We start from the raw sequence: 26,379 nt of genomic DNA, 5'->3' as shown, positions 1-26,379 counted from the left end.
TGAACCTGCGTCCTTGACGCAACGCTGTGACCACACTGGGTTGGGAGAATAGCTCAACCCAGGAGACAACTCAGTTGGTTAGAGCATGGTGCTGATAACGCCAAGGTCCCTGTATGGGACGGCTGCATATTCCTGCATTTCAGGGGGTTGGACTAGATGATCCTCAGGATCTCTTCCAACTCTAAAACTCTATATGATTCCATGAGACTGTGTATCCTCACACTACACGGGGGAATACAAATTTGACTGAACCCCTGCATTAAGGGGGTGGGGGGAGAGAAAAGCAGTGCTCTGCAAATAGAAGATTAGCTCATCAGGGTGAAAGGTTGCAGTGCAGCTCATGATTCTAGGTTTCTATCAGCAGGGAGTTTTAATGGCATTCCAAAATGCGATTTTTTGCCACGTGCTGTTTGAAGGGCTTCAGCCTGTTTCTGCTGCTTAAGAACTGAAAACAAGAAGAGCCCTTGCTGGATCAGGTCCTCTTCTCACAGTGGTTTGCCACATGCCCCCAAGATGGTTGCAAGCAAGATTGTGTGTGCAACAGCACGCTCCTCACTGGTGAATCTCAGCTACTAGGATTCAGAGGCAAAACTGCCTCCGGCACTGGAGCAGTGCAGAGCCAACTTGCCTTAACATAAGAACGCTGCTGGATCAGGCCCATGGCCCAGCTAATGCAGCAGCCTGCTCTCGACAGCTGCCAGCAAGACGCTTCTTGGAAACTCCCACAAGCAGGACCTGAGCACTAGAGCAGTGCACATTCCTGCAGTTTTCAACAACCGATACTCAGAAGCGTTGCTGCCTGGCCACTGATAACCTAATCACCCATGGATTTTCCTAATTGTCTTCTAAAGCAGTCCCAAGTGTGTGGCCACCTCTGCCTTCTGCGAGAGAGAGCTCTGTATTTTAGCTATATGCTGCAATAAAGAAGAACTTTCTTTTCTTGTCCTGAATCTTGATGCGTTCAGCATACAACTGACCAGGCTTCTCAGATGGTAATGGGCAAGTTTTTGGAGGAGGAGGAGGAGATGTCTGTTGCTGACTGTTAATATGAATGGTTATCTGCAACCTGCATGCTGTGAGGCAATAAACCCTGGGGTACCTTGCCCTGGGATACGGAGTGTTGCACTGGGTGGGCCTATTGAGTCTGAGCTGATAGGCAGGGGTGGTGATAGGGCAGCCTTGGCCAACCTGGTGCCCCCCCCCATGCGCTTTGGACTGCAGCTTCCTTCAGCCACAGAGACCATGGCTTTGTGGCTTGGGGCTGATAGGAGTTATACAGAGGGCATATGGGTGGTGAAGCCTGATCTAAAGAGTCTGTCTAGTCCAGAGCCTAAAGTCATCTGTCTGCACCCATCCAGCCCACTCTTCTGTGCCCAGCGAGGTGCCCCAGGTTGCTCAGAGGTGGGGCACTGGCCCTCTCTTGCTTTTACCTGGTATATACAGATAGATTGCTTCTGTATCTGGAGGTTTTATTTAACTGTAATCGCTGACAGTGGTGCATTTAGGTTTGTCTGCAACTTGTGTCCTTAATAGGCTATCCCCTATTGGAAACAGTACATTGGACTTGTCAAACACTTCTGATCCTGCGGGGCCCTTGCTGTTCAGCCTGTGATCCATCTTGAGAAATAACACATTTCAGATATGCATGGATCGGTGGTGGTGGTGGTGGTAGCCTGCATCAAGGTCTCTCACTGCAACCTGTTTCCAAATGTGTATTTGGGTAAGCCGTCTACCAACTAATTTGAGAAAAGGATTTCTTTTTTCCCTCCTCTGGTAGAAAAGAGTTGGCTAAGAAAGGTGATGTTACAAGGTCAAATTGGAAGTGCCCTGGATGTTTTTAGAGCTTACCTTGTACCACTTTTAAAACAGGGAATTGTTTCTTAGAAGCGGTCCTTTGGTGCAAGTTTTCCTGACCACCTGCTGGGATGCTGCATTGCTGTTGCAACCCTCTGGGCTATCAGAGACTGAAGTCTTGTGCATTGCAAATCCTTGTGTAATACTTGTTTCCCTGCAGTGGAAATGGCTTAAGTGTATAGTATTATCGTGCCTTAGCTTAGTGCTCCCGGAGAACATGCTTTGCATGCAGGAGACCCCAGATTTAATCCCAAGCACTTGCAGATCGAGCTTTCCTGTTTGTGACAGGGGAGGAATGACATGGGAGTGACTGAGCTGTGGGCATGAGCAACCCTAGTTTATCGTAACTTGAGAATGCGAATAAAGGCAAACAGCTCTACCTTGTTCTTGGTATGTGTGTGTATAATGGATGCCTATGGGAAACTCATGAGCAGGGAATACAGAGTGATTGCAACCCCTACTGCTTGACTCCAGCATTTAATTCTTAGAGGTGTATTGCCTCTTACCATGTAGCTTCAGTTGTGTATTGTACGTGCTCTCAGTTGACTATCCTTTATGAATTTGCAACCTCCTTTCTTTACACCTAGCTATAAGAAACTTCAAGACGTAAGTCCCAGTTTATACTACTGCTGCTGCTGCTTCTTTCTTTCTTTTTAAAACAAGTTTTCTTTTTTAAAAAAGACAAATATTTATATTAAAACAAAAATCTGTAGATTCCCGAAAGTTCAGAAACTTTAATGTTGGTGGTTGTTTTTGTGTGTTTTTTAAAAAAATGCTTGTAAACTTTTTGCACCCTTTCCTTTCAAATTTTGTTTTCAATCTCTCAATTTTATGGTTTCGCTCAGCCAGCTGTTATATTTTCCGTGTTTCATTTGCCTTGTCTTTAATTGTAGGCATTTTGGAGTGTCATCATTGCCCCGTTTTTCCCCGCCGAAAGTTTTTTTTTTTTTTTTTTGAGGCAGCCAATACATCTGATGATAAAGAAAAATGTGGGTTTCCTTCTTGCACAATAATTTAGAAGAGCTTTTTCAGGGAAAAAGAGTAGAGTTCATAGTATGTCATAATTTGTTCTGTGAATTTGTGTTTACAGTTCTTTTGCAAGGCAGCAACCTGCCAGTTTACTTACTTTGTTTGGCTTTCTTTTTTAAAAAGAAACTCTGGACTCCTCTTGAAACAAAGAGAGAACCAGTGTTGTGTAGCGGTTAGAGTGTTGGACCTGGAAGACCAGAGTTCAAATCCTCACACATCCATGAAGCTCCCTGGGGCACCTGGGGCCAATCGCTGCCTCTCAGCCTAACCCACTTCACAGGGCAGCTGTGAGGATGGCAAGGGGATGCTACCTCGAGCTCCTTGCATCAAAAGGTGGGATAAAAATGCAACGCAATAAATAAATGGCACTATTTGGACAGCAGGAAGCCGCATCTCCAGCAGTTAATAGTAATCTGCATTCTGCAGTCCATTCCATCACTTAGATACTTGGATCCTGACTGGGAGCCTCAGGGCAGCCAAGAACCGCCATGAAATGCCAACAAGACAAAAGTAGCTGTTTGATTTCCAGGCTGCCAAATCGTGAGCAGCAGCGATACTGCATCAGCAGCCAAGTCCAAATCTAATCGCAGAGCATCCTTTTAGAAAGTACTGTTTTGGCCTGATGTCGTAATGTTCAAAAGGAAGAAGGCCAGTTGAGGCTTCGGGGGCAAGGGAACCCATATCCTGGGTGCCACAGGTAAGAGGGCCTCACCCCATAGTCACATGCTCCTAACAGCTTAAATGGCAAAAGACGTGGCTTTTTGGCCTCAGTGGCTGCGTAGCTATAAGCCAGGAACATAGGAAGCTCTGTTAAAATGAATCAGACCATTGGTCCATCTAGCTCAGCATTCTCTGCACTGACTGGCAGCAGCTCTCCAGGGTTCCACAGGTGGGACATTCTGAGACATACTTTGAGATGCTGGAGGTTGAACCTGCATGTGAAGCAGATGCTCTTCTGCTGAGTAATTGCCCTTCCTCAAGTAATCTAAACGTACCGTTCTCTCAGCCCAGTTCTTCCAGGTTTATGCATTCGGGTAAACAAACCACGAAGGAGGTAGCTTAGCACAACCTCCCGCCTTGCAGATGTTGGGCTTGAGCTCATCCAGCCCAATGCAGCATTCCCAGTGCTCAGGGACGATAGGAGTTCTAGTCTACCAACATCCCCAAGTCGGGGAAGGCTGGTTTAGCATGATGGGATTGTAGTCTGTTTCCCCCCGAACAAAACAAGATTCATAAGCCAACAGCAAGCTGGCTGGTGATCTTGGCTTATCAGGGAGAAACGAACCATGATTCTGAGTTCAGATGTAATGCAAAGACACCCTCTTCCTATTTTGATTCCAGCTGTGCAAAGGGAGAACTGATGTGAGAGTGATTGGGCTGTGTGCTTGGCCCCCGACCCCAATTATCATTTAGGGATTTTGAAGGTGAAACAACGGGACCATAATTTGGCTCCCCGGAAAAAAATCTGGAACAGTTGGGAGCATACACCCATTGCTTCGCATGCCACCGTGGTCCTCAGAATGTTCTCAAGAAGGACGTTTGGCCCTTGAGGCTGCAGCTTCTGTGTTCAAATGGCTCAGATTGCTTAAAAGCCAGCACATGGAACAAAGTGCATTTTGCAAGTAGGGATTATTCTTTTTGGAGGCTGATGCCTTAACCTCTCTCCTACTTCTCTGCCTCCCACCCCCGCCTTCTTTTCTTCAGATCGTTCTCAATTCCTCACTCTCTGCCAGTTCTTTCCTACTCCCTTCTGTTGTGTAAATACACAGCAGATGGAAGCTTCCTGGAAAACCGTAACTGGCCTCAAACCGACTCCACGATCTGCTTTGCCCTGAGAAGTACATAACTGGGGGTGGGGGCCTTTCTTAAAGCAACAGAAGGTTTGAGAGCATATCTACATATGTCTGATATAGAGGAACATGGGAAGCTGCCTAATGCCGAGTTCAGACCAATTGTTCCATCTACCACACTACTGTCTGCACTGACTGGCAGCGGCTCTCCAGGGGTTAAGGGAGCCGTCAACGTGGGGTTCCTCAGCGTTCAGTTTTATCCGCTGTGCTGTTTAACATCTATGTGAAACTGCTGAGTGGGGTCATCCAGAGTTTTGGAGTACGTTGTCAGCAATATACTGACGGCACAGAGCTCTCCTTTTTTACATCTTCAGGGTGAGGCAGTGGACTTGCTGGACCGTTATCTTGCCTTGGTAATGGACCGAATGGCTGGGAGGTTGCCTGCTCTTGATGGGGTTACACTTCCTCTGAAGGAGCAGGTCTGTAGCTTGGGGGTACTCCTGGATCCTTTGCTGTCACTTGAGGCTCAGGTGGACTCTGTGGCATGGAATTCCTTCTGTCAACTTTGGCTGGTGGCCCAGCTGTGCCCTTGTCTGGACAGGAATCGCCTAACTTCTTTTGTTTATGCTCTGGTAACCTGTAGGCTAGATTACTGCAACTCGTTATATGTGGGGCTGCCTCTGAAGACAGTTTGGAAATTTCAGCTAGTGCAGAATTCAGCGGCCAAATTGCTCATTGGGTCTGCATAGATATGTCAAGGCCTCCCACCCCTAATATTTTCAGAAACAAAATGGAAAGGGAACCCTGAAAAATTAAAGCTACAGCTTCAGGTTTTCTCACAATTTTTATTACCTGAGCTTTTACATGCAAAGAGCTTTCAACATGCCTAAAACCCTCTGTAAATTATGGGTTGCAAAAAGGGATCTTGAAAGATCTTGCCCAGATACTTGAGATTGCACTGATGATTTTTCTTCTTCTCCCTCCTCAAACCTTTGGAATCCATAATAGCTAGCAGCTTGAGGAGTTTGGGGAGGAGTGCGGAATGTCCTGCCTGTGAGGTCAGAGTCGGGCACAGCTGTTTCTGCACCTGGAGTTTGCACGCCTCACTGCAGGGTTAATGTGTAAGTTTGCCCTTTTGCACATTGCTCTGGAAGCACCAAACACAATCCTTTGCCCCCTCTGCTCTGCCTTGATCATCATGGCTGATGGTCAGAGAATGATGGGCTTTGGAGTGTGTCAGCATCTGGAGGACCTCAGGTGGCGAGAAAGCTGCAGAGCAGGCTGCTTATAGCACAGTTGCAATACTGTGGGTGGGTGGGCTCTGTTCCTCTGCTTTCTGCTCACATGGTTTTGACTTAGCAAATTCCTGCAACTACCTTGGTATTTATAGAAATTCATGAAAGGCCTGGGTGGATCCAGATTGTTTTCCTGGAGCCTCTCCTTTGCAGCATGCAGAGAGTCCTGATCCTCCTATGCCTTTGCTATGCTGGTGCTTCAGAGATGCAGAACTGTGTGGTGAAATCTTCCTGGTCCATACTTACCATATTTTTCGCTCTATAGGACGCACCGGACCATAGGACGCACCGGACCATAGGAGGGGGAGAACAGGAAAAAAATTTTTTTCTTGTTCTCCCCCTCAAAAACAAGGTGCGTTCAAGGTGTGTTCAAGAGCAGGTCGGGGAACAGCGCAAAGGTTGCGCACAGCCTTGCCGCTGCCCCCCGAGCTTGTGGGGCTGGCGGTGGGGGGAAGCGCTGCTTTCCCCCACCGCCAACCTCAAAGATCCCTGAAGCCTTTGGAGCACAGTTTCGGGGACAGCCTTTCAAGCCTTCGCAGGGCGGTGGGTTGCCTTCACTCCGCCGCCCTGCGGAGGCTTTCCGCAGCCATCCCGAAGCTAGAAGAGCTTTGTGCTGCAGGCTGCTATCCGCAAGCCTTCGGAGCCCGGCAGGAACTCCCTCTGGGCTCCTCAGGCTTGCGGAGAGCTGCCCAAAGCCTGGGGTGCGCCGCGCTGCGATCCCCGGGCTTCGGGCTGCAGGCAGCTGTCCGCAAGCCTGCGGAGCCCAGAGGGAGTTCCCGGCGGGCTCCACAGGCTTGCGGATAGCTTCCTGAAGCCTGGAGAACGAGAGGGGTCTGTGCGCACCGACCCCTCTCGCTCTCCAGGCTTCAGCGAAAGCCTGCATTCGCTCCATAGGACGCACACACTTTCCCCCTTCATTTTTGGAGGGGGAAAAGTGCGTCCTATAGAGCAAAAAATATGGTACTTCACTCTGTGGACAAGAAAGGAGCTCCCTGACTTAAGTGTTCTCACTTCCAGAATTCTATTTATTTAAGCTCCCGTTGCTAGTGGAAAAGTAGCCTGTTAGCAGTGTGCTGGCTTTCCAGGTGCAGGGTAGTGTGTGTGTGTGTGTGTGTGTGTGTGTGTGTGTGTCCAGGGAGCATTCAGACACATTCCCTAGTCTTGTGTATTCTGAAGTGCCCCCTGAATGTGTCAGTGCATTCTTAATCTTTCGGAACCATTGCACAAAAATACTTTGCCCACCTAGTAAGAGCAGGGACAGTGTAGCCTGGTGGTTAGAGTGCTGCACTAGCACCTAGTGAAGCTTATTGAATGACGTTGGGCCAACCATTGCGTCTCACCTTAACATACCTCGCAAGGTTGTTGTGAGGCTTAAATGAGAAGTGGGGAGCACAGGGGGCATATAAATGCAGTAAAATAAATCAAGACCAAAAAAAAAAAAATCACAGCAGAGTGAAGTAAATTGGGAGGAGTGAGGAAATAGAGGGAAGATGGATTCTCTTTTGGTTTTTATTTATTTTAATGTGGAAATTCCCTATCTGAAAAGTTAGGGGATATTGAACAGTAAAATTTGATGCTAAGAGTTGTGTTGCCAGTGAAATTTCAGCTTTCAATTAGGTTTCAGATATGCACATGCTGGGTGCTGGTGGAAAAAAAGCACAGGCTCTGGTAGATTGAGGAGGAGGAGGAGGAGGAGAAGGAGAAGGAGAAGAAGAAGAATGTTTATTTATACCCTGCCCTCCCTGGCCAGAACCAGGCTCAGAGCGACTTTTTTCAGAAGAGACCTATAGTGAGTGCAGTGGTCAAGAAGGAGGGAAGCGAGGGGCAGATGGGGCTCGTCATCAACCTGCGAAAGTAACCCAACTAGGAGAAGGAGAACTCTGCCCCTAAACTTTGGAGTTGACTTCCGCAGGTTGCAGTAAGGGCCGTCAACCTGGATGGCTTCACAGGAGGATTAGACAGATGGGTGGGACTGTAAGTGGCTGCTATCCACAACGGCTGGGCCGCCCTTCCTTGGTCAGAGGCAGTGTGCTTATGATGAACCCCAGTTGCTGGGGAGTGCAGGTGGGGAGAATTGCTCTTGTGCTTGGGTCCTGCTTGTGGGCTTCTTCTCACTGATATCTAGTTGGCCGCTGTCATAACAGGATGCTGGGCTAGGTGTGCCATTGGCTTGATCCAGTGGGGCTCTGCTTGCTTCTTAACTCTGATCAAAGCAGTGGCCTGAATCCTCTGCAGCCCAAAAGCTGAGAGGAAGGCTTGAGCTTGTCACACTGGCCGGAGTTGTGGGAACAGTCACTGTGGTGAGTGAAATCCAGTGCTCAAAACTCCCATTGCCCTAGGAGCATTTTTGCAACCGAATTTCATTAGCACGAGCAGTTTCTGAGCTCTGGGAGCAGTACTGCGCCTAATATTTCAGATTAAAACTGCCACTGCTGGGGCAAAAGGAGGACCTTTTTCTGCTTCCCCACATCCAGGCACTCTCGGAGGACTGGAGACGGGACCCTCATAAGAATATTAGGGGGGCAGGCAGGGGAGGTACAGCTTTGTTTTTTGCAGTCTTCAGATGAGGACTAGACCATGTGAAAACTGAATATAAGATTTTAGCTGCAGTTCATTCATTTTCAGCTTTGTATTCTTGTTATAAAAGAAGTGCGCCTAGACATTCTGCTGTTGCACCCGTAACCTAGGTTAAGGTGCCATTTAGCTCCTAGCTTTCATATCTCACTTTCTAAGACTGGTGAAATCATAGCCTGGTGCCAGGTAAAGACTTTTTCTTCCCAGGCCTCTTGCCTTGCCCCACCTTGGCTTAGATGTGAGCTATTTGTTTGGTTTACCTTTATAATGGTGGCCTGCCTAATTTGGCACTCCCCCAGCTGACGAATGAACTGAGGCATGGTTAATCCTTTGCAATCCACGGCATTCCAGATTTTGTGATGTGGTTCTCCAAGCAAAAGAGTTGCTCATAAATACATGTATTAGTGCAAAGATGTATATTAAGCAAAATTGCATGTGGGAATGCACATAGCATTGGTGCACGGAAATGCATATGAATTTCCATGTTGATGCTTTTAGAAAAGTACACCGTTTGCTGCAAAAATTGAGCGAATGTAAGCTTGGTAAAATGAGAAACCAAAATGGGCAGGATTTCAAGTGGACTTAGTGGGAGTTGGTTCTTAGTAGACTTTCACAGGATTGCATTGCGAAAGCTTTTACATTGATTGTTACGTTTCGGAAAGAACCTCAACTTCCAGAACTGAGGGCTGGAATATACACGTTATAAATTAAATCAGCACTGCCTTAAGCTGGTCCATATGCAGTCAATGTGCGAATCCCATTTGTCTCGGTGCTTAATGAATGCCGTTTTGGTCTTTGACAGCTGTTGAACAGAATCTCACTTCTGACCTAGAGGAGCTATCTAGCTGATCTCATTTGGAGAGCACTTTCTTAATGCGCAGAGATTAGTCAAACCCCTGGATCTGATCCTGGCATAATATCAGGAGTCTGGTTGCATTAGGGGGGATTAGATTGCCATGTAGCTCTGCTGGAAGCCTGGATGTGAGCAGTTCCCTTCTGTCTCCTGGGACAAGAACCGCTTAGCGCGTCCAGGGCTACGTTGTCTAATAGCTTGGAAAGAATGAGCGCCTAGGGTGGCGCCTGGTAGCATAAATGAGATTCCCCCCCCCCCCGGCCTAACGGAGCCCTACGCTGTGTTGCCTCTCTGCAGTGACATTGCCTCTTTGCCTCCCCCCCCCCGCCACCTTAGCTTCTCTTTGAAGCTAACCTTGAATATCAACATTGAATGAATACAACCGGCCGGAGGCTGTGTTGCCGCAGAGTCGGCATGAATCCATTTAGCGTCAGCCGGGGCTGTGCGAGAGTGAAAATTGGATCCACAATGCATTTCGCTCCCTCGCTTGGAAAGAGGTGCAAGCTATTAACTTCCCACCTTTTTCTAATGTGAAAGACTGGCGGATGCTGGTGCCAGGTGGATGCTGTGGTCTCCATCCTGGAGTGCCATTATAATGGGGTGGGTCACTTTTGGGTGGTTGTTGCTGGTTTGTTCTGGTGTGCCACTTCTGCATTTGGAGCATTTGCGGTCATGCTGCTGCGAAGAAGGGGCAGTGTTTGCTAAACAAGTTGCACAAGCCAGTCCAGGTTTCATGGGCTGTGGAGCCATTGACCCCTAGTGCAGGTCAAGTCCATCCAAAGTCCTAGGCTTGAGTACAGTTAGGGCCGAGAGACATGTGACGTTACCCATTCTTTAAACACAGGATGCTTAAAATCCCCCCCCCTTTTTTTCGCCCATGAAGTGGAAGCCGCCACAAGGCTCTAAGCTGAGATGCATATCCTCCTGTTCTGGATGGAGGCCTTGCACCATTTCTTGCCAGGGGCCATCCATAAAGGGGATGGGAAGCACATTTCAAAGTGCAGCTGCTCCTGCAGCTGCCTCCTCTTCAAAATGAAAGTTTCCAATTTAAGCACTTTTTAAAAAAAATAAAGTTTACCATAACATGCAGCTTGGCTATCCATAATGTGGGTTTTCTTGAAAGTTTTGGGTAGGGATTTCTTTTTCTTCCAAATGCCCTAAACTGACCGGGATCTGAACCATCATTTTGGAGACACTTTTGAATATCTTCCCTGAGAGGTCCAACAAATCAGCTCCTAAATAGGTGGCAAAAAGCTGAAATGTGTAGTATCTTATAGACCTACTGTAGTGGTGAGCTCTAGTCACCTTTTTGCTTCTGAGGTTGAGATTACGTATTTTTAAAAATACGTTGTACTTCATGATTGGCTGACCATAATAAATATTCAGTTGATTGATAGCTAACCATAGGAAAGTTTAACCACAATTAGGATTCAGGTGTCACATTGAAACTATGGTTAAACGAAAACAGAAGTGTTACAAGAAGAGAGAGGGAATGGCTGAGCCTGTGAAGGTCTGGAGGAGCTAGACTAATCTATAGTTTAGCATTACTTTTCATTGCAGCCAGTAACCAACTACCTGATTGGTTTTTGTACTGTATGTCTTTTTGGAGAGGAAATTCCGAAAACTAAGCCTGCAAAAATGTTGTCCTCTTAACACTTTTCTTTCTCTTTTAGATGGCCACATAGATATCTCTCTTCTATCTCTATGCCCTGAAATGTGGGTGGTGGTGGTGGTGGGACACACCAGCTGTTGTAAAGCGTGACTTGTGAGTTGATCCTTTATCACCATAGTAGAGTAATTACCGCAAGACTTCCCTTACATCCTTCTTTTCTATTTTTATCTGCCCACCCCTCAGAAGATTGTGGGAGCTTGCGCATGAACACAGCTAGCATAGCACCCAGGGTCTTCAGTAACTAATTTTGTTGAGTGCTACCCAAGAGTTTAATACGCACTTTAAAGAACGGGTGAACAGCTGGGATTCACACTTAAAATCTTCACAGAGTAGCATGTTAAAGGGAATTTGCTGCTAGCAAATGTTAATGCTTAACTGTAGCAAATGCAGCTTGAGCCTGAAAATTGGAAAGAGAATCAGTGGCATTTTACCAGTTCGCTGAAACTGAATCTTATCTTGAAAGTAATTAAACAGGAAAGAAGAGATGCTCAGTTTAGATTGGCATATGGGACATTTGTAGCAACATTCCCCAAAGTTGCCCAGACCTTAGGGCACAATCCTCTTTTCGCAACCACAAAGATAATTCATACTTCCGCAAAAACAAATAGAATACATATATATATATATATATATATATATATATATATATATATAGAAAATCTGTATGTTTTTAAAACAGATAATTAACTATAATAGAGGGACGTGGGTGGTGCTGTGGGTTAAACCACAGAGCCTAGGACTTGCCGATCAGAAGGTCAGCGGTTCGCATCCCCGCGACGGGGTGGGCTCCCGTTGCTCGGTCCCTGCTCCTGCTAGCCTAGCAGTTCGAAAGCACCTCAAAGTGCAAGTAGATAAATAGGTACCACTCTGGCGGGAAGGTAAACGGCGTTTCCGTGCTCTGCTTTGGTTCACCAGAAGTGGCTTAGTCATGCCAGCCACATGACCCGGAAGCTGTACGCCGGCTCCCTTGGCCAATAAAGCGAGATGAGCGCTGCAACCCCAGAGTCAGCCACGACTGGACCTAATGGTCAGGGGTCCCTTTACCTTTAACTATAATAGGCAGGAGGTTATCGTTGGAAGAACATGAATAGGGATCATGATATGGGCAGCATAGCTAATTTTTCATGCGCTGCCTGAATATCTGTGAGGACTAGATGCATGAACACACTTGGCATTTTCAGGGTGGGAAAAACAAGTTCCCTTGATTGCACTGAAAGTTATAACAGTATTACTATCTAGATCAGAGCTTTCCAAACCTTTCCTGTTGGTGACACACTTTTTAGACATGCATCATTTCACGACATAGTAATTCAGTTTTACTAGCAAAACGGAGGTTAAAGTAACCCCTTTCCAGCCCTGGGAGGAACACAGGGAGCATTCGCACAACACACCTACACACTGCAGCTGACACGCTAATGTGTTGCCACACAGTGTTTGGAAAACTCTGGTCTAGGTGACTCTCGGGGTCCCTTCAAACTCTACAGTTCTGTGATTTTATGATAGGTATGATCCTGAACATCTGAGAACTGAGCCACATCAAACTCAGTGATGCTAACTTATTAATGTGGGAAATGCCCTTTGGTTTGCAGCTAATTTATTTATATAATAGAACCTATGCACCACTTAATGGTAAAAACTGCAAAGCGGCTTACAAAATATAAAATCGTAAAATCAGTAAGAATTCACGACCGTACTTCAAAGCATACACAAGTTAAAATATTAAAACAGATTAAAATTACTTCAACTTTCTAAGCATCTGGTTAGGCTTGACTAAAGAAAAAATAAATTATTTTTAGCAGGAACCGAAGAGAGTACAGTGAAAGCTTCATCTCAATAGCCAGGGATTTCTAAAGTTATAGGCTCTGCCACACTGATCGATTCTTACAAATGTGGAATGGGTATTATCAGGCATCTGCAATACTGCCAATTCTGCCAATCAAAGGGGTCAAGTGAGCACATGTGGGGGAAGGTGATCTCGTAGGTAAATTGGCCCCAAGTTTTTAAGGGGTTTATATACTAATAGCATCTGCTTGAACCTGGCAAATTCTTTATCTCTCCTAACTTCAGGATTTTAAGCTAGCAGATATGGGCAGTTCTGCTTTAGGGTGTGTTGCCTATAAAGTGGGAACAATGAAACCGGTTTTTTTCCTGGGTCAAACAGTGGAAACTGTCGTTTGCCTTGAAATGTACCTAAATGTATTGTGAAACCTGTTGGGAAAGCTATTTAACTATTTGCACTGGGAACAGTTGACTCAACAGAATGACCACTGCTTTGATCCTCTTTCTTCAGAACAATTGGTTGTCCGGGTAAATTATGAGATTTCTCAAAAAATATCCAATTAGCTGCTTTTGACTTGAAGTACTGGAATTGTACTCCGGGGCACTGCAGTGTGTTTCAGTGAACTCTTGTAATGCATAAAATAACCTGGCAAACGAGGTTGGTAACACTGGCCTCTTGCTCATTTCAGATGAGTTCAGGCCATAGACAAGATTTGACATGGAATGACTTTGCCCAGAGTAAGTCTGGTTAGGAAGGAGAGAGCCATGAAAGCAGCCTCTGCCAAGCTGGTGCCCTCCAGATGTTTAGAACTGCAACTTGCATCAGCCTTAAGCAGAGGTTGGATGGCCATCCGCCATCTTTGATTTAGTTGAGACTCCTGCATTGTAGGGGGTGGACTGGATGACCATGGGGGACCCTTTCAGCTCTACAGCTCTATGATTCATAGGAAACTTTGGTCCAAATCCATGCTTGGCTCCAGAGGTCACTACTTGACCTTTTGTGAGTCACTTTTTTCTCAGCCAACCTACCTCACAAGGTTGTTGAAAGCACAAAATGGGACCCACAGATATCAGGCTGAAAGTGAGGTGTGTGATCAAATTGAGGTCTACATATTTGATCTTAGAGGGATGGAGGTGACTTTTATCGAGTGAGACCCTGGGAGGAAGGTTTACATTCTGCCTTAAGTGTGGTGGTGTGCTTTTATGAACATGTTAAGCCAATGGAGTTTTGGAAGGCTATATTTTGCACTTATTTCAGCAGTAAGCGATAAAGGCTCATTGGAGTTTACTCTGGCCCCAAAGGAAGGGCTTGGCGACTTGCTCATCGGTTCCTGTAGCTTGGTGGCTTTGCTAAAAAAAGAAGCAACGCAGACTGAAACCTGCAAAGAGACACCCTTGAGGACCCCACCAAAGTCTTAATGGCTTTTGCTCTCTGCACTCTTGAGAGATGCCCACTTGGAAAAAGTGCTCCTATTTCTGTCCCATCTTTATTTCCACTGGCCTTTTGTGAAAACATGTCACGTGGTTTTGTTTTGTTTTTGATTTCCTTATTTTTGCCAGATAGAGAGGCGCTGAAAAGAGTTTTCCTTCCTCTGTCCTACCAGTAAGACCAAGAGACAAGAGATCAGAATGTTTCCTATTTCTCCCTGTCATCAACCCAGCCGTTACGATTTCATCTTTCAACACACTTCCATTGACGTAAAATATCTTCTTTCCATCAGCATAAAAATATCTTTCTGCATCACTACTACTATGTTGTCCTTCTTGTGAAAGCTCTTTTGTCAGCAGCTTCAAGCTTCTGGTCCTCATGACGTCAGACTTTTTTTTTTTTTAAGATGCAGAGGAGGGGCTTCCTCTTGAGAAGGACCTTGCTCTCCATCCATGGCTCTGACTCCTCATCCTTGGGGAAGAGGTCATGGGTTCATAGGATATATCTGACCAGGAGCAGAATGTGCCCCCTGAACCAGCCTTTGATGTCTCTGTCACTTCAGATGTTCCATCACCAGTGCATCCGACAACGCCAACATCTCACTAGCCTGAAAAAGTTGGGCTTTTCTCATGCTATACCCTACACCTGAGTAATGCATGAATCAGGACTTGCTTTTTCTTTGTGCTATCAGGCTGGCTCACATGTTCAACTGAACACAGTGCAAGCTGTCTCCACACAGGAACAAGCGTTGTGTGAGAGAGTGCCCTTGTTGATTTGTTTAGATGAGCTGTGGTACTTACAGATAAGGCACTGAACTTTACAAGTGGATAACTGTAGAAGGGTACAGCTTAACTATGTATACCTCTGAATCAGTAGGACCTTATTTGGAATGTGTGTATCGCAAAAAGACTGTCTTTGGGCTTCGAGTTCAGTGTCTGGTACATCTTTTAGGGGCTTGTGTTTGTTGGTGTGTGCGTGTGCCGGTGTTTAGTCACATCGGCGCCAGTGGCTAGGGAGGCAAACTAAATCTTAAGTGCTTAACCTGCTGCTTGTACTACCACAAGAAACTCAACCCACTTGCTACCAATTAAATAAAGCAATTTAAAAGCAAAGCTATTCTTTGCTGCTGGAGTTGTGTTGTGAGTGAAATTTCAGCTTTCAGTTGGGTTCGAGATTTTTCATGCTTGGGTTCTGGGGAAAAAGCCCAGGCTCTGGCAGATTGATCGGACAAGACCAATAGTGAGTCCAACGGTCAAGACGGCAGTTTCTGCACATGAAGGGCAGATGGGGCCCATCTAGAAGAAGGGAATCTCCAATCCAAACTCTCTGCTCCCTTGCAGGTTATCTTTGGGAGAGGAAAAAGCCAAAAGTAAACCCTTCACAAATTCAAAGTGGAGTCCCTAAGGTGGTTGGATGGCACCTTGTACCTTCAGGCAACTCCTGCAGCCAAGCTAGCGCTAAACATATTGCTCTATTTTACTTTGGACCACATCAGTGAGCCGAGAGGCAGCCTGGACAACCCAGGACCTCCATGCACACTGCCCAGGCTTGAGCCCCAGGGAGGTCATTTACTTTGACTTCACCCCCTAAGGCACACTCCAATGTCTTTTGAGACAGATGGATGCCAACAGCAACAACTCTTGAAAGAGCATTTCCAGCGCAATCTTCTGCATGCTTACTCAGAAGTAAATTCTCACTTTGTCCCAGTGGGACCTCACAATTAAATTGCATTTTGAATTTTAAAACATGCTTTCCGTAAGTGGGCAACCCCAATCAGCAGAAGCACTAGGGCCAGCTTGTGTACTTGGCAACCTACTAAGTTCATGCTTCTTAGAGACATTTTTAATGCTCACATTCCAGTTCCACCCTAAACTGGATCTTTAACAAGCCTCAAGCCGGTTTCTCTTTTGTCAACCTTCCCTCAAGTCGGCTCATGAGGTTGGAATTTGAAAAAGAGAAGTCAAATAAAATAGAATGGCAGTCACCAAATGTCTCCACATTCATTAAACCAGTGGCCTTTCTTGGGTTTTGTATAATTATGTTGGAGTTTTCCTTATCTTTCTGCTGGGGAAACATTTGCTTTTCAGGGTGTGAAGGCAGCAAGCAGAAGGAGAAAAGCGACATAGGAAGCTGCTTTCTACTGGGTAAGACCATTGCCTGTTCTAGTACAGTCATACCTGGGGTTAAAGACTCTTCAGGTTGAGCATTTTCAGGTTGCAACCTGTGGCGACCCAGAAGTATCGGAACGGGTTACTTCCGGGTTTCGCTGCATTCACAGATGCTCAAAACGACGTCATGCGCAGAAGCGGCGAATCGCAACCCGTGCATATGCATATGCAGGTTGCGTTCTGCTCAGGTTGCAAAGTTTTCCCAGACTGTCTTGTGCCAGTTCAAAGGTGTTTTGGTTCATGCATTGTGCCCTCTCCACTCTCCTCATGTGCTGCTACTTCACATGGTCTCATCCTGCACTGGCCTGCAGTGCCCCCCAACAAATAAGAGCAACTTCTCCTGATCAAAGCTGAAAAGATTGAAAGTGAAAGATCAAAATAAGAATTTTTGAACCTCAATTACATTTTTTGGCTTTGTGTGATTTAAGTTTGGCAGCCTGTGTAGACCCTTACCTGGCAGTTAAGTTCTGTTGAACTCACTGGGGGTTACGTCTGAGCTGATGTGCATAGAATTGAACTGCCAAAAACTCCAAGAGCAGTGATGTCACAATCTACTCCAGTTTCTCCTGAAATTGCAATGAAACCTCTCGTTATCTGAGCAAGCTATGCAAGTTTACTTGGGGATAAGTCCCAGTTGTTTCATTGTGGCTTACTCCCAGGTAAGTGTGAGTTGGATTGCAGCCTGTATTTTAGTCTTAACAATGCATTTCAAATATAGCTGTGTTTCCTGGCTATAAACTCTTTCAATTACGGTAAAATGCAGCAGCACATTTACATTTTTAAAAAACATAGCAAAGGTCCAGAATTTCTCCACTTTCCGCTTTGAGGACTTATGAGGAGGACTTAAGTTTGTATAGCCAAGGTGCAAACAAATTTATAATCAAACTGCTTAGAGGATTGTTTCATAGGAGCCAAAAGGGGGAGGTCTTTTTTGTTTTGTTTCAAAATGTTATGTTACAAGCCATTCGCACATTTTAAAACTTTTTTTTTAAATGCATTTAAAATTAAACCAAAAACATTTCCTTCCTTACCAAAACCAGTTATTATTTATCAGCAGAACTGAGTGATTAAAAACATTGCCCCAGTTTTGTCTAAGTAAATAAAAAACAACTGTAAATGTTGCTCATTTCCTTTTTCTTTATTGTATCTTGATGTTTGCTATTGCTGCTGATTTGCTAATTGTTTTACACTGATGGTTTTTGCTGATAAGTTCTGTGCTGGCTGGTGGTTAATTTATTGTTAGTTCTTTATAGCCATTGTTTTTAACAATGTGTGTGTTTGGTTTTGGTTTAAACTGATTGTAGGTTGCCCAGAGATTGCTCTGTATAAATACAATTTGTCCACTACTGCTGTGGTCTAAACCACTGAGCCTCTTGGACTTGCTGATTGAGGGTTTGAATCCCCACGACGGGGTGATCGCCTGTTGCTCTGTCCCAGCTCCTACCAACCTAGCAGTTCGAAAGCATGCCAGTGCAAGTAGATAAATAGGTACCACTGTGGCGGGAAGGTAAACGGCGTTTCCATGCCCTCCATGCCTTCGTGTGCCAGTAGCGGTTAGTCATGCTGGCCACATGCCCCAGAAAACTGTCTGTGGACAAAAGCCGGCTCCCCTGGCCTGAAATTGAGATGAGCGGTGCAACCCCATAGTCGCCTTTGACTGGACTTAACCATCCAGTGGTCCTTTAATTTTTACCTTTTAGACCTTCCTTGCTCTCAGTCAGCCTCCACTGAGGTCCGATTCTACTGCCTGTTTGCATTCTGTCCTCATTGCATCTGGCTGACCACTGTGAGAACAGGATGCTGGACTGAATGGGACCCCTTGCCCTGACCCACCAGGGTTCTTCTTCTGTTCTTAGGTTTCTTTGGCTGCAATCCCACCTCCTCTTAGATAGGAGAAAACACTACTGAACTTAGTAGGATTTATTTCTGAGTAGATACAGTTAGGGTTGCTCTGCTAACATGTTCTCCTGGTGTAGAGAAGGATGGCTTGTATTTGCAAGCCACTCATTCAAGGAGCACAGAAAGTGGGCTCCTTTGAGCTGAACACACTCTAAAAGGGGGAAGGTGAACTCTGCTAGATCTCTGGCATCCGTCTGTCTTGAGAGACAGTGGAGTTTGCCTCCAGGGTGAAGCCAAACTGCTGCATTAGCAGCACCAAAGTGACTTCCCTGGGGCACAAGCCTGGGCAGTGTGAAGGGGGGTCCTGGCCTGCCCAGGACAAGACCCTCTTCTCGGCCTCGCTGATGTGGTCCAAAGAAAAGAAGAGCAAGACATTTGGCATCAACTTGGCTGCAGGACTTGCCAGAAGGAGGCATACAAGACACCATCCAACTGTCCTAGGGATTCCACTCTGGATTTGTGTAAGGTTTACTCCTTAGCCTTTCCTTCTTTTGAAGATGTCCCACAAGGCAGTGGATTTAGGATGGGCTACCTTCCCAGGTTGACAAGCCACATCTGCCGCTCACCTCCCTCCACATCATGAGCAGAAACCTTGACCGTTGGACCCACTATTAGTCCCATCCGTTTAATATTCTGGAGCCCGTCTTCACACACAGGGAGAGTCCCTAACTCACTAAGGGACCCATCAGGTCCCCCTCACCTGGTTTGGCCAGCCAGTCAATTTTGTTTTCTGGGTATGGTCTCTGCTAATGGTCACAATAATGCAGAAAGCCCTCAAGCAAAGTCACAGTAACTCGGTCACAGCAACTCTGATTTAGTGGCAGATTGCCTCTGACACTGGAGAGTATTATGCAACCATCATGACTAGCAGGTATCAATAGGCTTCTTGTCCATTGGTTTGTTCTCCATTCCTAGGCATCTGATCAAGACCTCTTCTGGTGTTAAGAATGAATTATATCTTTCGATTTGGTGGGGTGCAGGTACCAGAGATTTGGGAAACATTGATTTCTATAATACAAGGCGATTCCCAAGGAAGTTAGTACAAATAGAAGTGTGGTTGGTCAAGGAATACACAAACCAACTGTGTCAAGGACAGTTCTAAAATGATAGACCGGGAGTGGTCAACATCTCCTTGGAGAAGCATTTGTTATTATTTTAGGGTTGCCAGCTGAACAGAAAAAGAAAAATCCCGATGGGCCTGTGCATTTTTCAGCCGCTTGAGCTGCAGGAATGAGATGAAGCTGTTTAATAGCAAGGAGATCTGCATCGTCCTTTGCTAGCTCAGGTAACCTGTGGTCCTGCGGTCGTTGCTAAACTATTTTTACCTGCTTTTAACTTTTTAAACTTTTTTTTTTGGCAAGGTTTTGTTTGTATTGTTGTAAGCTGCTTTGATTTTTTTTTAAAAAAATGACACAAGTGTATACCAATTTTTTAAATTAATAAAATAAAATAAAAGCAGCACCCCTCACCCCTGTTGGGAGTTAGGAGTCCAGTAACATCTGGAGGACCACAGAACTTTCCTTCCCTGCCTTCATTTCACTAGACCCAGGAAAGAGGCTGCCATGAGTTGAATTCTGCAGGCATTCACACCTATGCTCAAGTTACTGCCAATATCTTTATCCCAGGCTCCAGTTCACAAATGCATGAGACTGAAAGGTCATTATAGCTGGCCGGACAATGCGCACCTGCTAATATAGCACAGGAAGAGGATATCATGGTTTATCTTTTGGCTTCTTTTATAAGCAGAGTTCAGTAACGAGAGCTGTATATCTTCAGCAGCTCCAGCATCCGAATACTGGGAAGCATTTATTCAGTGGCAGCTACAACAAACACCACAGGGATTAGAGTGTCTTTGCAAGTGCGCAGTGCTTGCTAGCCAACAAAACATTTTTAGCAACCAGTCTGCCGTACTTCTCTCTGTGTGTGTGCGGGTGTGCTACACCTGAAAGGCTGCTCCCACTGAACTAAGTTGGACTTTATTTTGAGCGGACATGTATTGGATTGCAGCACTTTTTTTCTTCTGGTATAAATGGGTTGGGGTAGTGTTGGTGAACCCCTGCTTTCATAAAGCTGGAGGCAGCCAAGGCTAGCAACCATTTGCAAGCCTGGCTCAGGACAGAGTATTAATACTGAAAGGCAACTCTTCATTCATGCACATGCCTGCATTCATGCACATACACCCCTGCAAGAACTGGCATGCTCCCAGTGCATTCTGGATACATATTTAACAAGGGAAACTTTGCTTATTTATGGTAATTGTGCAAAAAACCTTTGTACTGCACTTGACTTGTATCAGATTGCTTAAGAATTTACCCACGATAAAGGTATATTGAAAGCGCCCTGCAAATATCCCAGTCATTGCAGGTGTATTTTCAAGTGTGTGGGTTTTGCATGTGTTCATCATGTACATGTAATATGCAGACTTTTCCATCAGCATTAAAAAATAAATAAATTGGAAAACAGTGCTAATAACTAGTGCAGTATCACCTGCCCTGTGGCTTACCACTACCTGTAGGAATTAAGAGAGGTGCATAGGAAACAGGATGTTAATGACTATCCTTTATCTTCTAATACTTTGTATTGTCCGTTATCCAGGCTTTCCCAGAGAGTTGATGTTATACCTGCAGGTGAGGCAGTGGAAGTGCTGGACTGTTGTCTTGCCTCAGCAATAGACGGAGGGAGAGCCAACAAACTGAAGCTCAATCCACATAAGATTGAGGCACTGTGAATGGGTGGTTCCCTAGACTGGATGGGTGGGAGTTCGCCTGCTCTTGATGGGGTTACACTTGCTATGAAGGAACAGTTATGCAGCCTGGGGGTACTCCTGGATCCATCACTTGAGATTCAGGTGGCCTCAGACAGCCTTCCATCAGCTTCGGCTGGTGGATCATGTCCCTGTCTGGTCAGGGAAACCCTAACTTTGGTTGTTTGTGCTCCAGTAACCTCCAGGTTGAATAACTGCAACGTGTTGTATGTGGGGCTGCCTGTGAAGATGGTTCGAAGACACCAGCTGGTGCAGAATTAGGCGGCCAGGTTCCTCACTGGGACAAGGCGATTTGATCATATTATACTGGTCTTGGTCCAACTGCACTGGGTGGCAATTAGTTTCCGGGCCTAATTCACCGCGCTGGTTTTGACTTATAAAGCCTTAAATGGCTCAGGACAGCAATACCTCAAGGGTCACCTCTTCCCATATGAACTGACCATACGAGGCCCTTTTTCACGTGCCCCATCATGAGAGGTCAGGAGGGTGGTAACATGAGACCAGGCCTTTTCTTGGGTGGCTCCCGCTTGCAGGATGCTCTCACCAGGGAGCCTCACCTGGCACCTTTGTTACCTATCTTTAGGCGCCATGCAAAAAAATTCCTCTTCTCCCAGATAGATAGATAGATAGATAGATAGATAGATAGATAGATAGATAGATAGATAATACTTTATTCGGCTATAAGCCCACAAGGTAAAACCAATCAATAAATAAAATAGCATTTTACATTCTAAAATATCAACTAAAATATTTCAACGCATAATCTCCTTCACGTTACATACAATCTCTAGATGTACCATATTGTGGCCTTGGATATAAAGATGGTGGATAGAGTTTACTAGATTTTTAATAGTCATGCAGCATTCCATGAAGTCTTTTATATGAAAGAATTGAATTCAGGAATCTGGCAACCTGTAATGTTCTATAAGAGTCAATGTCCTGGAGTAGATAGGCTAGATGTAATTCAGGTGGTTTAGCAACAGTTTCCAAAATGATTGAACTCAGAATCCTTGATCGAGGAACAATATATAAAGGACAGCTCTTCTCCCAGGCTTTTGGCTAATTAATCTATGGCCTTCTGTGAGGGTATTATTTTCGTTTGTTGCTATGTTGTGAGCTTTTGTGGTTTTACACTGTTTTTATATAGAAATTTAATAAATAATAATTATTATTATTATTATTATTATTATTATTATTATTGTAGCATTTTTACAACTGGCTTTTAAAAATGAATATTTATATACCATATAATTATTATGTATTAATGAATCACCTTGTATGCAAGCGTCTCAAGGCGGTGTATAATACAAATAGCAAAAAACAAACAAACAGCATTTTTTTAAATAAAAAAAACACCAGTACAAATTAGATGCCCATGGCAGAGACCATTTCATCCACCCAGAAAAGCCCATCAGAACAAAACCTGTGGAGCAGGTTTCTGTTAATAATAAGAGTCGGGAGAATGCTAAAATAACTTGCCTGCAGCTTCACAGCCTTCTGCAGGTATTTCTGACAGCCACACAGGGGTTAAAAGGGGGCCCCTGGCATGGTGAGATCATATAACTACTGTATTTGCATCTTGCATAGTTCTGATAGGGGTTTGTGTACAAGATGGCAAGACTGCCTCTTGCAAGGTACTGCATGTCTCTCGGTTTATTTTTTCCTGCAGCAGACTTTTGCAGGGAGTGTTTTAAGGATAACAGCCCAGGCAGCCAGATGCTTTGCATGTTTACTTGTGAGTTTGTCCCACTGAGACCTCCCGGGCTTGCTCCTTTGTGGTTGGTTGAGTGTACAGAAGGTTGCAGCCTTAAGGTCAACTAGGCTTGCTACAGAAGTCAAACTGTTGAGGTCACAAACCCCTCCCCTCCCTTTTGGAAGGTGCTTTTTTAAACAGAATGCCTTTCCAGCCCAATGTAATTTGATCTTTGCTCAGCTTTGTGCCTGTTTTTTCCAGCTTTCTGTCTGCTTTTTTAAAAACAACAAACCACACAGCATTTTAGTTCCTTAAAGTATTTATTTTTATGGAGTACCACCTCTGCATAGAAGACTGTTGGTTCATTTCGTTGTCTTGAAATGGAATTCTGCTTCACCCCAGAAACTTGGTTGAAGGTTTGGTCCATGGCGGTAAGCCCAAATGTATTCACTGGCTTTTCTGCTTAGCCATTGCATTTGCAAATTAACTGGTGTTTCAGAATTACAGCGTTTGCTCTGGAAAGTATGCAGCAGAGAACAATATGTTGTTTTTAAAATGCAGACGTTTCTGGAAAGGCGAATGGAAGCAAGGGGGAAGGTAAAAAATGAATGCCGGTTAGCAGAAGCCAGAGTTTCACTTAGGTAACAGGATTTACTAAAACACGTTGGATTAGTGTGTTGACTGGTTTGCAGTGATGTTTGACTGACTGATGTATCAGAGCTGATCCTGAATAAGGCCACAATCCTGACATCACTTACCTGGGTGTTAGCCTCGTTGAGTTTAATTAGGCATGGTTAGGAGTTGACTGCTTAGGTAATTGTATTAAATATCGTTTCTTCTTAGGACCATGTGTATGCATGGAGAGATTGTGTGTGTGTGTGTGTGTGTGTGTGTGTGCATTCTTTTTTTAAAAAAGCATTAAAAAGTGGCAATTCAAACACTGTAAAATTGGCGTCCAAAGCTGAGAAGATTTACTGCTACGTGTTTAGTGTTTAAAATACAGCATAGTATGTTTTAGGGATGTGGGTGGCGCTGTGGGTTAAACCACAGAGCCTAGGACTTGCCAATCAGAAGGTCAGCGGTTCGAATCCCCGTGACGGGGTGAGCTCCCGTTGCTCAGTCCCTGCTTCTGTCAACCTAGCAGTTCGAAAGCACGTCAAAGTGCAAGTAGATAAATAGGTACTGCTCCAGCGAGAAGGTAAACGGCGTTTCCGTGCGCTGCTCTGGTTCACCAGAAGCGGCTTAGTCATGCTGGCCACATGACTTGGAAGCTGTACGCCGGCTCCCTCGGCCAGTAAAGCGAGATGAGCGCTGCAACCCCAGAGTCGGTCACGACTGGACCTAATGGTCAGGGGTCCCTTTACTTTTACCTATGTTTTAAGAGTGTATGAGAAATACTGGATCAGGTCAAAGGGCCATCTTGTCTAGCTTGGGTTCCCAAAGTGGGCAACCAGGTGTTACAGTGCTCTCTCAAGTTATGATTCCAAAAAGCTGAGATCCAGAGGCTCACTGCCTCTGACAGTGTTGTTATAACATAGCCATTGTGGTTACGAGTTTGTTGCTGTCTATTAAAATCATCTAGTCTAGGGGCCACCAGTACATCTTGAAATAACAAAATCCATAGTTTAACTGCACTCTTGTGTGGATGTCCTTACTGTTGTCTGCCCTGAATCTTCCAATGCTTAATTGAATGGCTCTGGGTTTTTGCATTTGTTGCTTTCTTCTATTTTGGTTTAAAATCAATCATGTTAAGTTATGGGATTTTGCTCATTTTCCATTTCCATTTTAGAGCCGGACTAGTACCTTTAAAATTGCTGTGCTTAAAAAAAAGTTACAGATTTCTGTGACCAGTACAGTGGTACCTCGGGTTACATACGCTTCAGGTTACAAGCTCCGCTAACCCAGAAATAGTACCTCGGGTTAAGAACTTTGCTTCAGGATGAGAACAGAAATTGCACGGCGGCAGCGGGAGGCCCATTAGCTAAAGTGGTACCTCAGGTTAAGCACAGTTTCAGGTTAAGAACGGGCCTCCAGAACGAATTAAGTTCTTAACCCAAGGTACCACTGTATTGCAGTGTCTTAGCAGATCTGGCAAGGCCTCGGCTACAGACACCAATCTTTTACCTGGTATGGCTCTTAGGCCTTTAACAGTTGGGTAGCAGGCTAAAATTCAATAAATGCAGCCTGGATACATAATAATAGGGGCAATGTTGCACTGATTGAACTTTTCAGGAAGGAATCCCAGCATTACGAATGAGTCATTGCATGTCTCAGTTCTCTGGAACAGAAAGTCAGTTATTCAAGGTATATGCCAAGCCAGTGAAATTGTATACATTTGCTTTTATTTGAAAACAGCTTCATTTATTTGAAAACAGCATTAGCCTTGCTAACGCACTCTAGAACCTGCTTTAAGTTTGGCACTGAATTCAAAGTGAAGTTGTGGGCAGCTCTCCAGGCTTATGCAGAGTGCATAGGAAGCTGGCTTATACCTGGTCAGACTATCTGTCTGTCTATCTCCGTGTTGTCTACCATTGTTACTCATACAGTGGTACCTCGGGTTACATACGCTTCAGGTTACAGACGCTTCAGGTTACAGACTCCGCTAACCCAGAAATATTACCTCGGGTTAAGAACTTTGCTTCAGGATGAGAACAGAAATCGTGCTCTGGCAGCGCGGCGGCAGCAGGAGGCCCCATTAGCTAAAGTGGTACCTCAGGTTAAGCACAGTTTCAGGTTAAGAACGGACCTTCAGAACAAATTAAGTATTTAACCTGAGGTACCACTGTACTTGGGTCCTCAGCTGCTGTGGGACTACAACTCCCATCATCCCTAGCTAACAGGACCAGTGGTCAGGGGTGGTGGGAGTTGTAGTCCAGCAACAGCTGGGGACTCAAGCTTGAGAAACATTGCCTGACAGGCCACAGCTCTTTGTGTTCATAGAAGGGTTTTTCCTATTGCCTGGTACGTGAGATCCTTTGACTGGAGATTCCCTGCAATCTTCTGCTTTCAAAACATGTTCTCTGCTACTGAACTACTTTTGCTCCTTGAGAGAGAAGGTGTTGACTTTACCCTTCGATAACTTTGCTTAGCACATCAAGGATGAAAGGGGGGCAGACTTCTCCACAACCCTTTTTGTTGTATTTATTTATCCATTTTACTTGAGTGCTTTCCCATGACATTATTTATTGTTGTTTTAATACAGAGCTTTCCAAACTGGTGGGATCTGGACACACATAAAAAATGCTGTGAAAATACTTTTTTTAAAAAAAAAAAGTTTTAAAAATATATATTGAATTTGCCATAAGCTCACCATTGCCATCTTGTGTTACATTTGTATAATGCACTTAAAACGCAATTTAAACATTATATTTGCAGCTGTTTAGCTGAGTCCTGTGCGTTGCAACACGTTAGTGTGTTGGCTGCAGTGTGTACATGTGTCTTGCGAATGCTCCCCCTGAATACTGTAGGATATTGGATGAAGGGCAGTAACAGAAATATAGCTAATGAATGAATAGCTTCCTCTGGGCATTTTAGAATACATTGGGGATGAAAGCAATTTAAATACAAAGAAGTGAGACAT

The 26,379-nt window shown here is 45.0% G+C and overlaps 1 protein-coding gene across 9 annotated transcripts in view; it reads left to right on the top strand.

Annotated features, from left to right (window-relative positions):
- Nucleotides 1-26,379, top strand: part of ATP11C (ATPase phospholipid transporting 11C (ATP11C blood group)) — a 100,093-nt gene that overhangs the window by 1,889 nt on the left and 71,825 nt on the right. The window contains exon 1 of one of the 9 annotated variants that reach the window (XM_083595553.1): nucleotides 654-992. The exons of 6 other annotated variants lie outside the window; for them this stretch is intronic. In XM_083595553.1, coding sequence (XP_083451679.1) covers nucleotides 990-992 — 3 coding nt within the window. In that variant the 5' untranslated portion in view covers nucleotides 654-989. Of the gene's footprint in view, nucleotides 1-653; nucleotides 993-22,991; nucleotides 23,231-26,379 lie in introns of those variants that run through there. 2 more of the 9 variants (XM_083595547.1, XM_083595551.1) reach the window with 2 other exon arrangements.

This window comes from Podarcis filfolensis, assembly GCF_964270895.1.
Source record: "Podarcis filfolensis genome assembly, chromosome: Z".
NCBI classification, from domain to species: domain Eukaryota; kingdom Metazoa; phylum Chordata; class Lepidosauria; order Squamata; family Lacertidae; genus Podarcis; species Podarcis filfolensis.
Note: the sequence above shows the minus strand (reverse complement) of the source record. Positions and strands in the feature narration are given on the sequence as shown.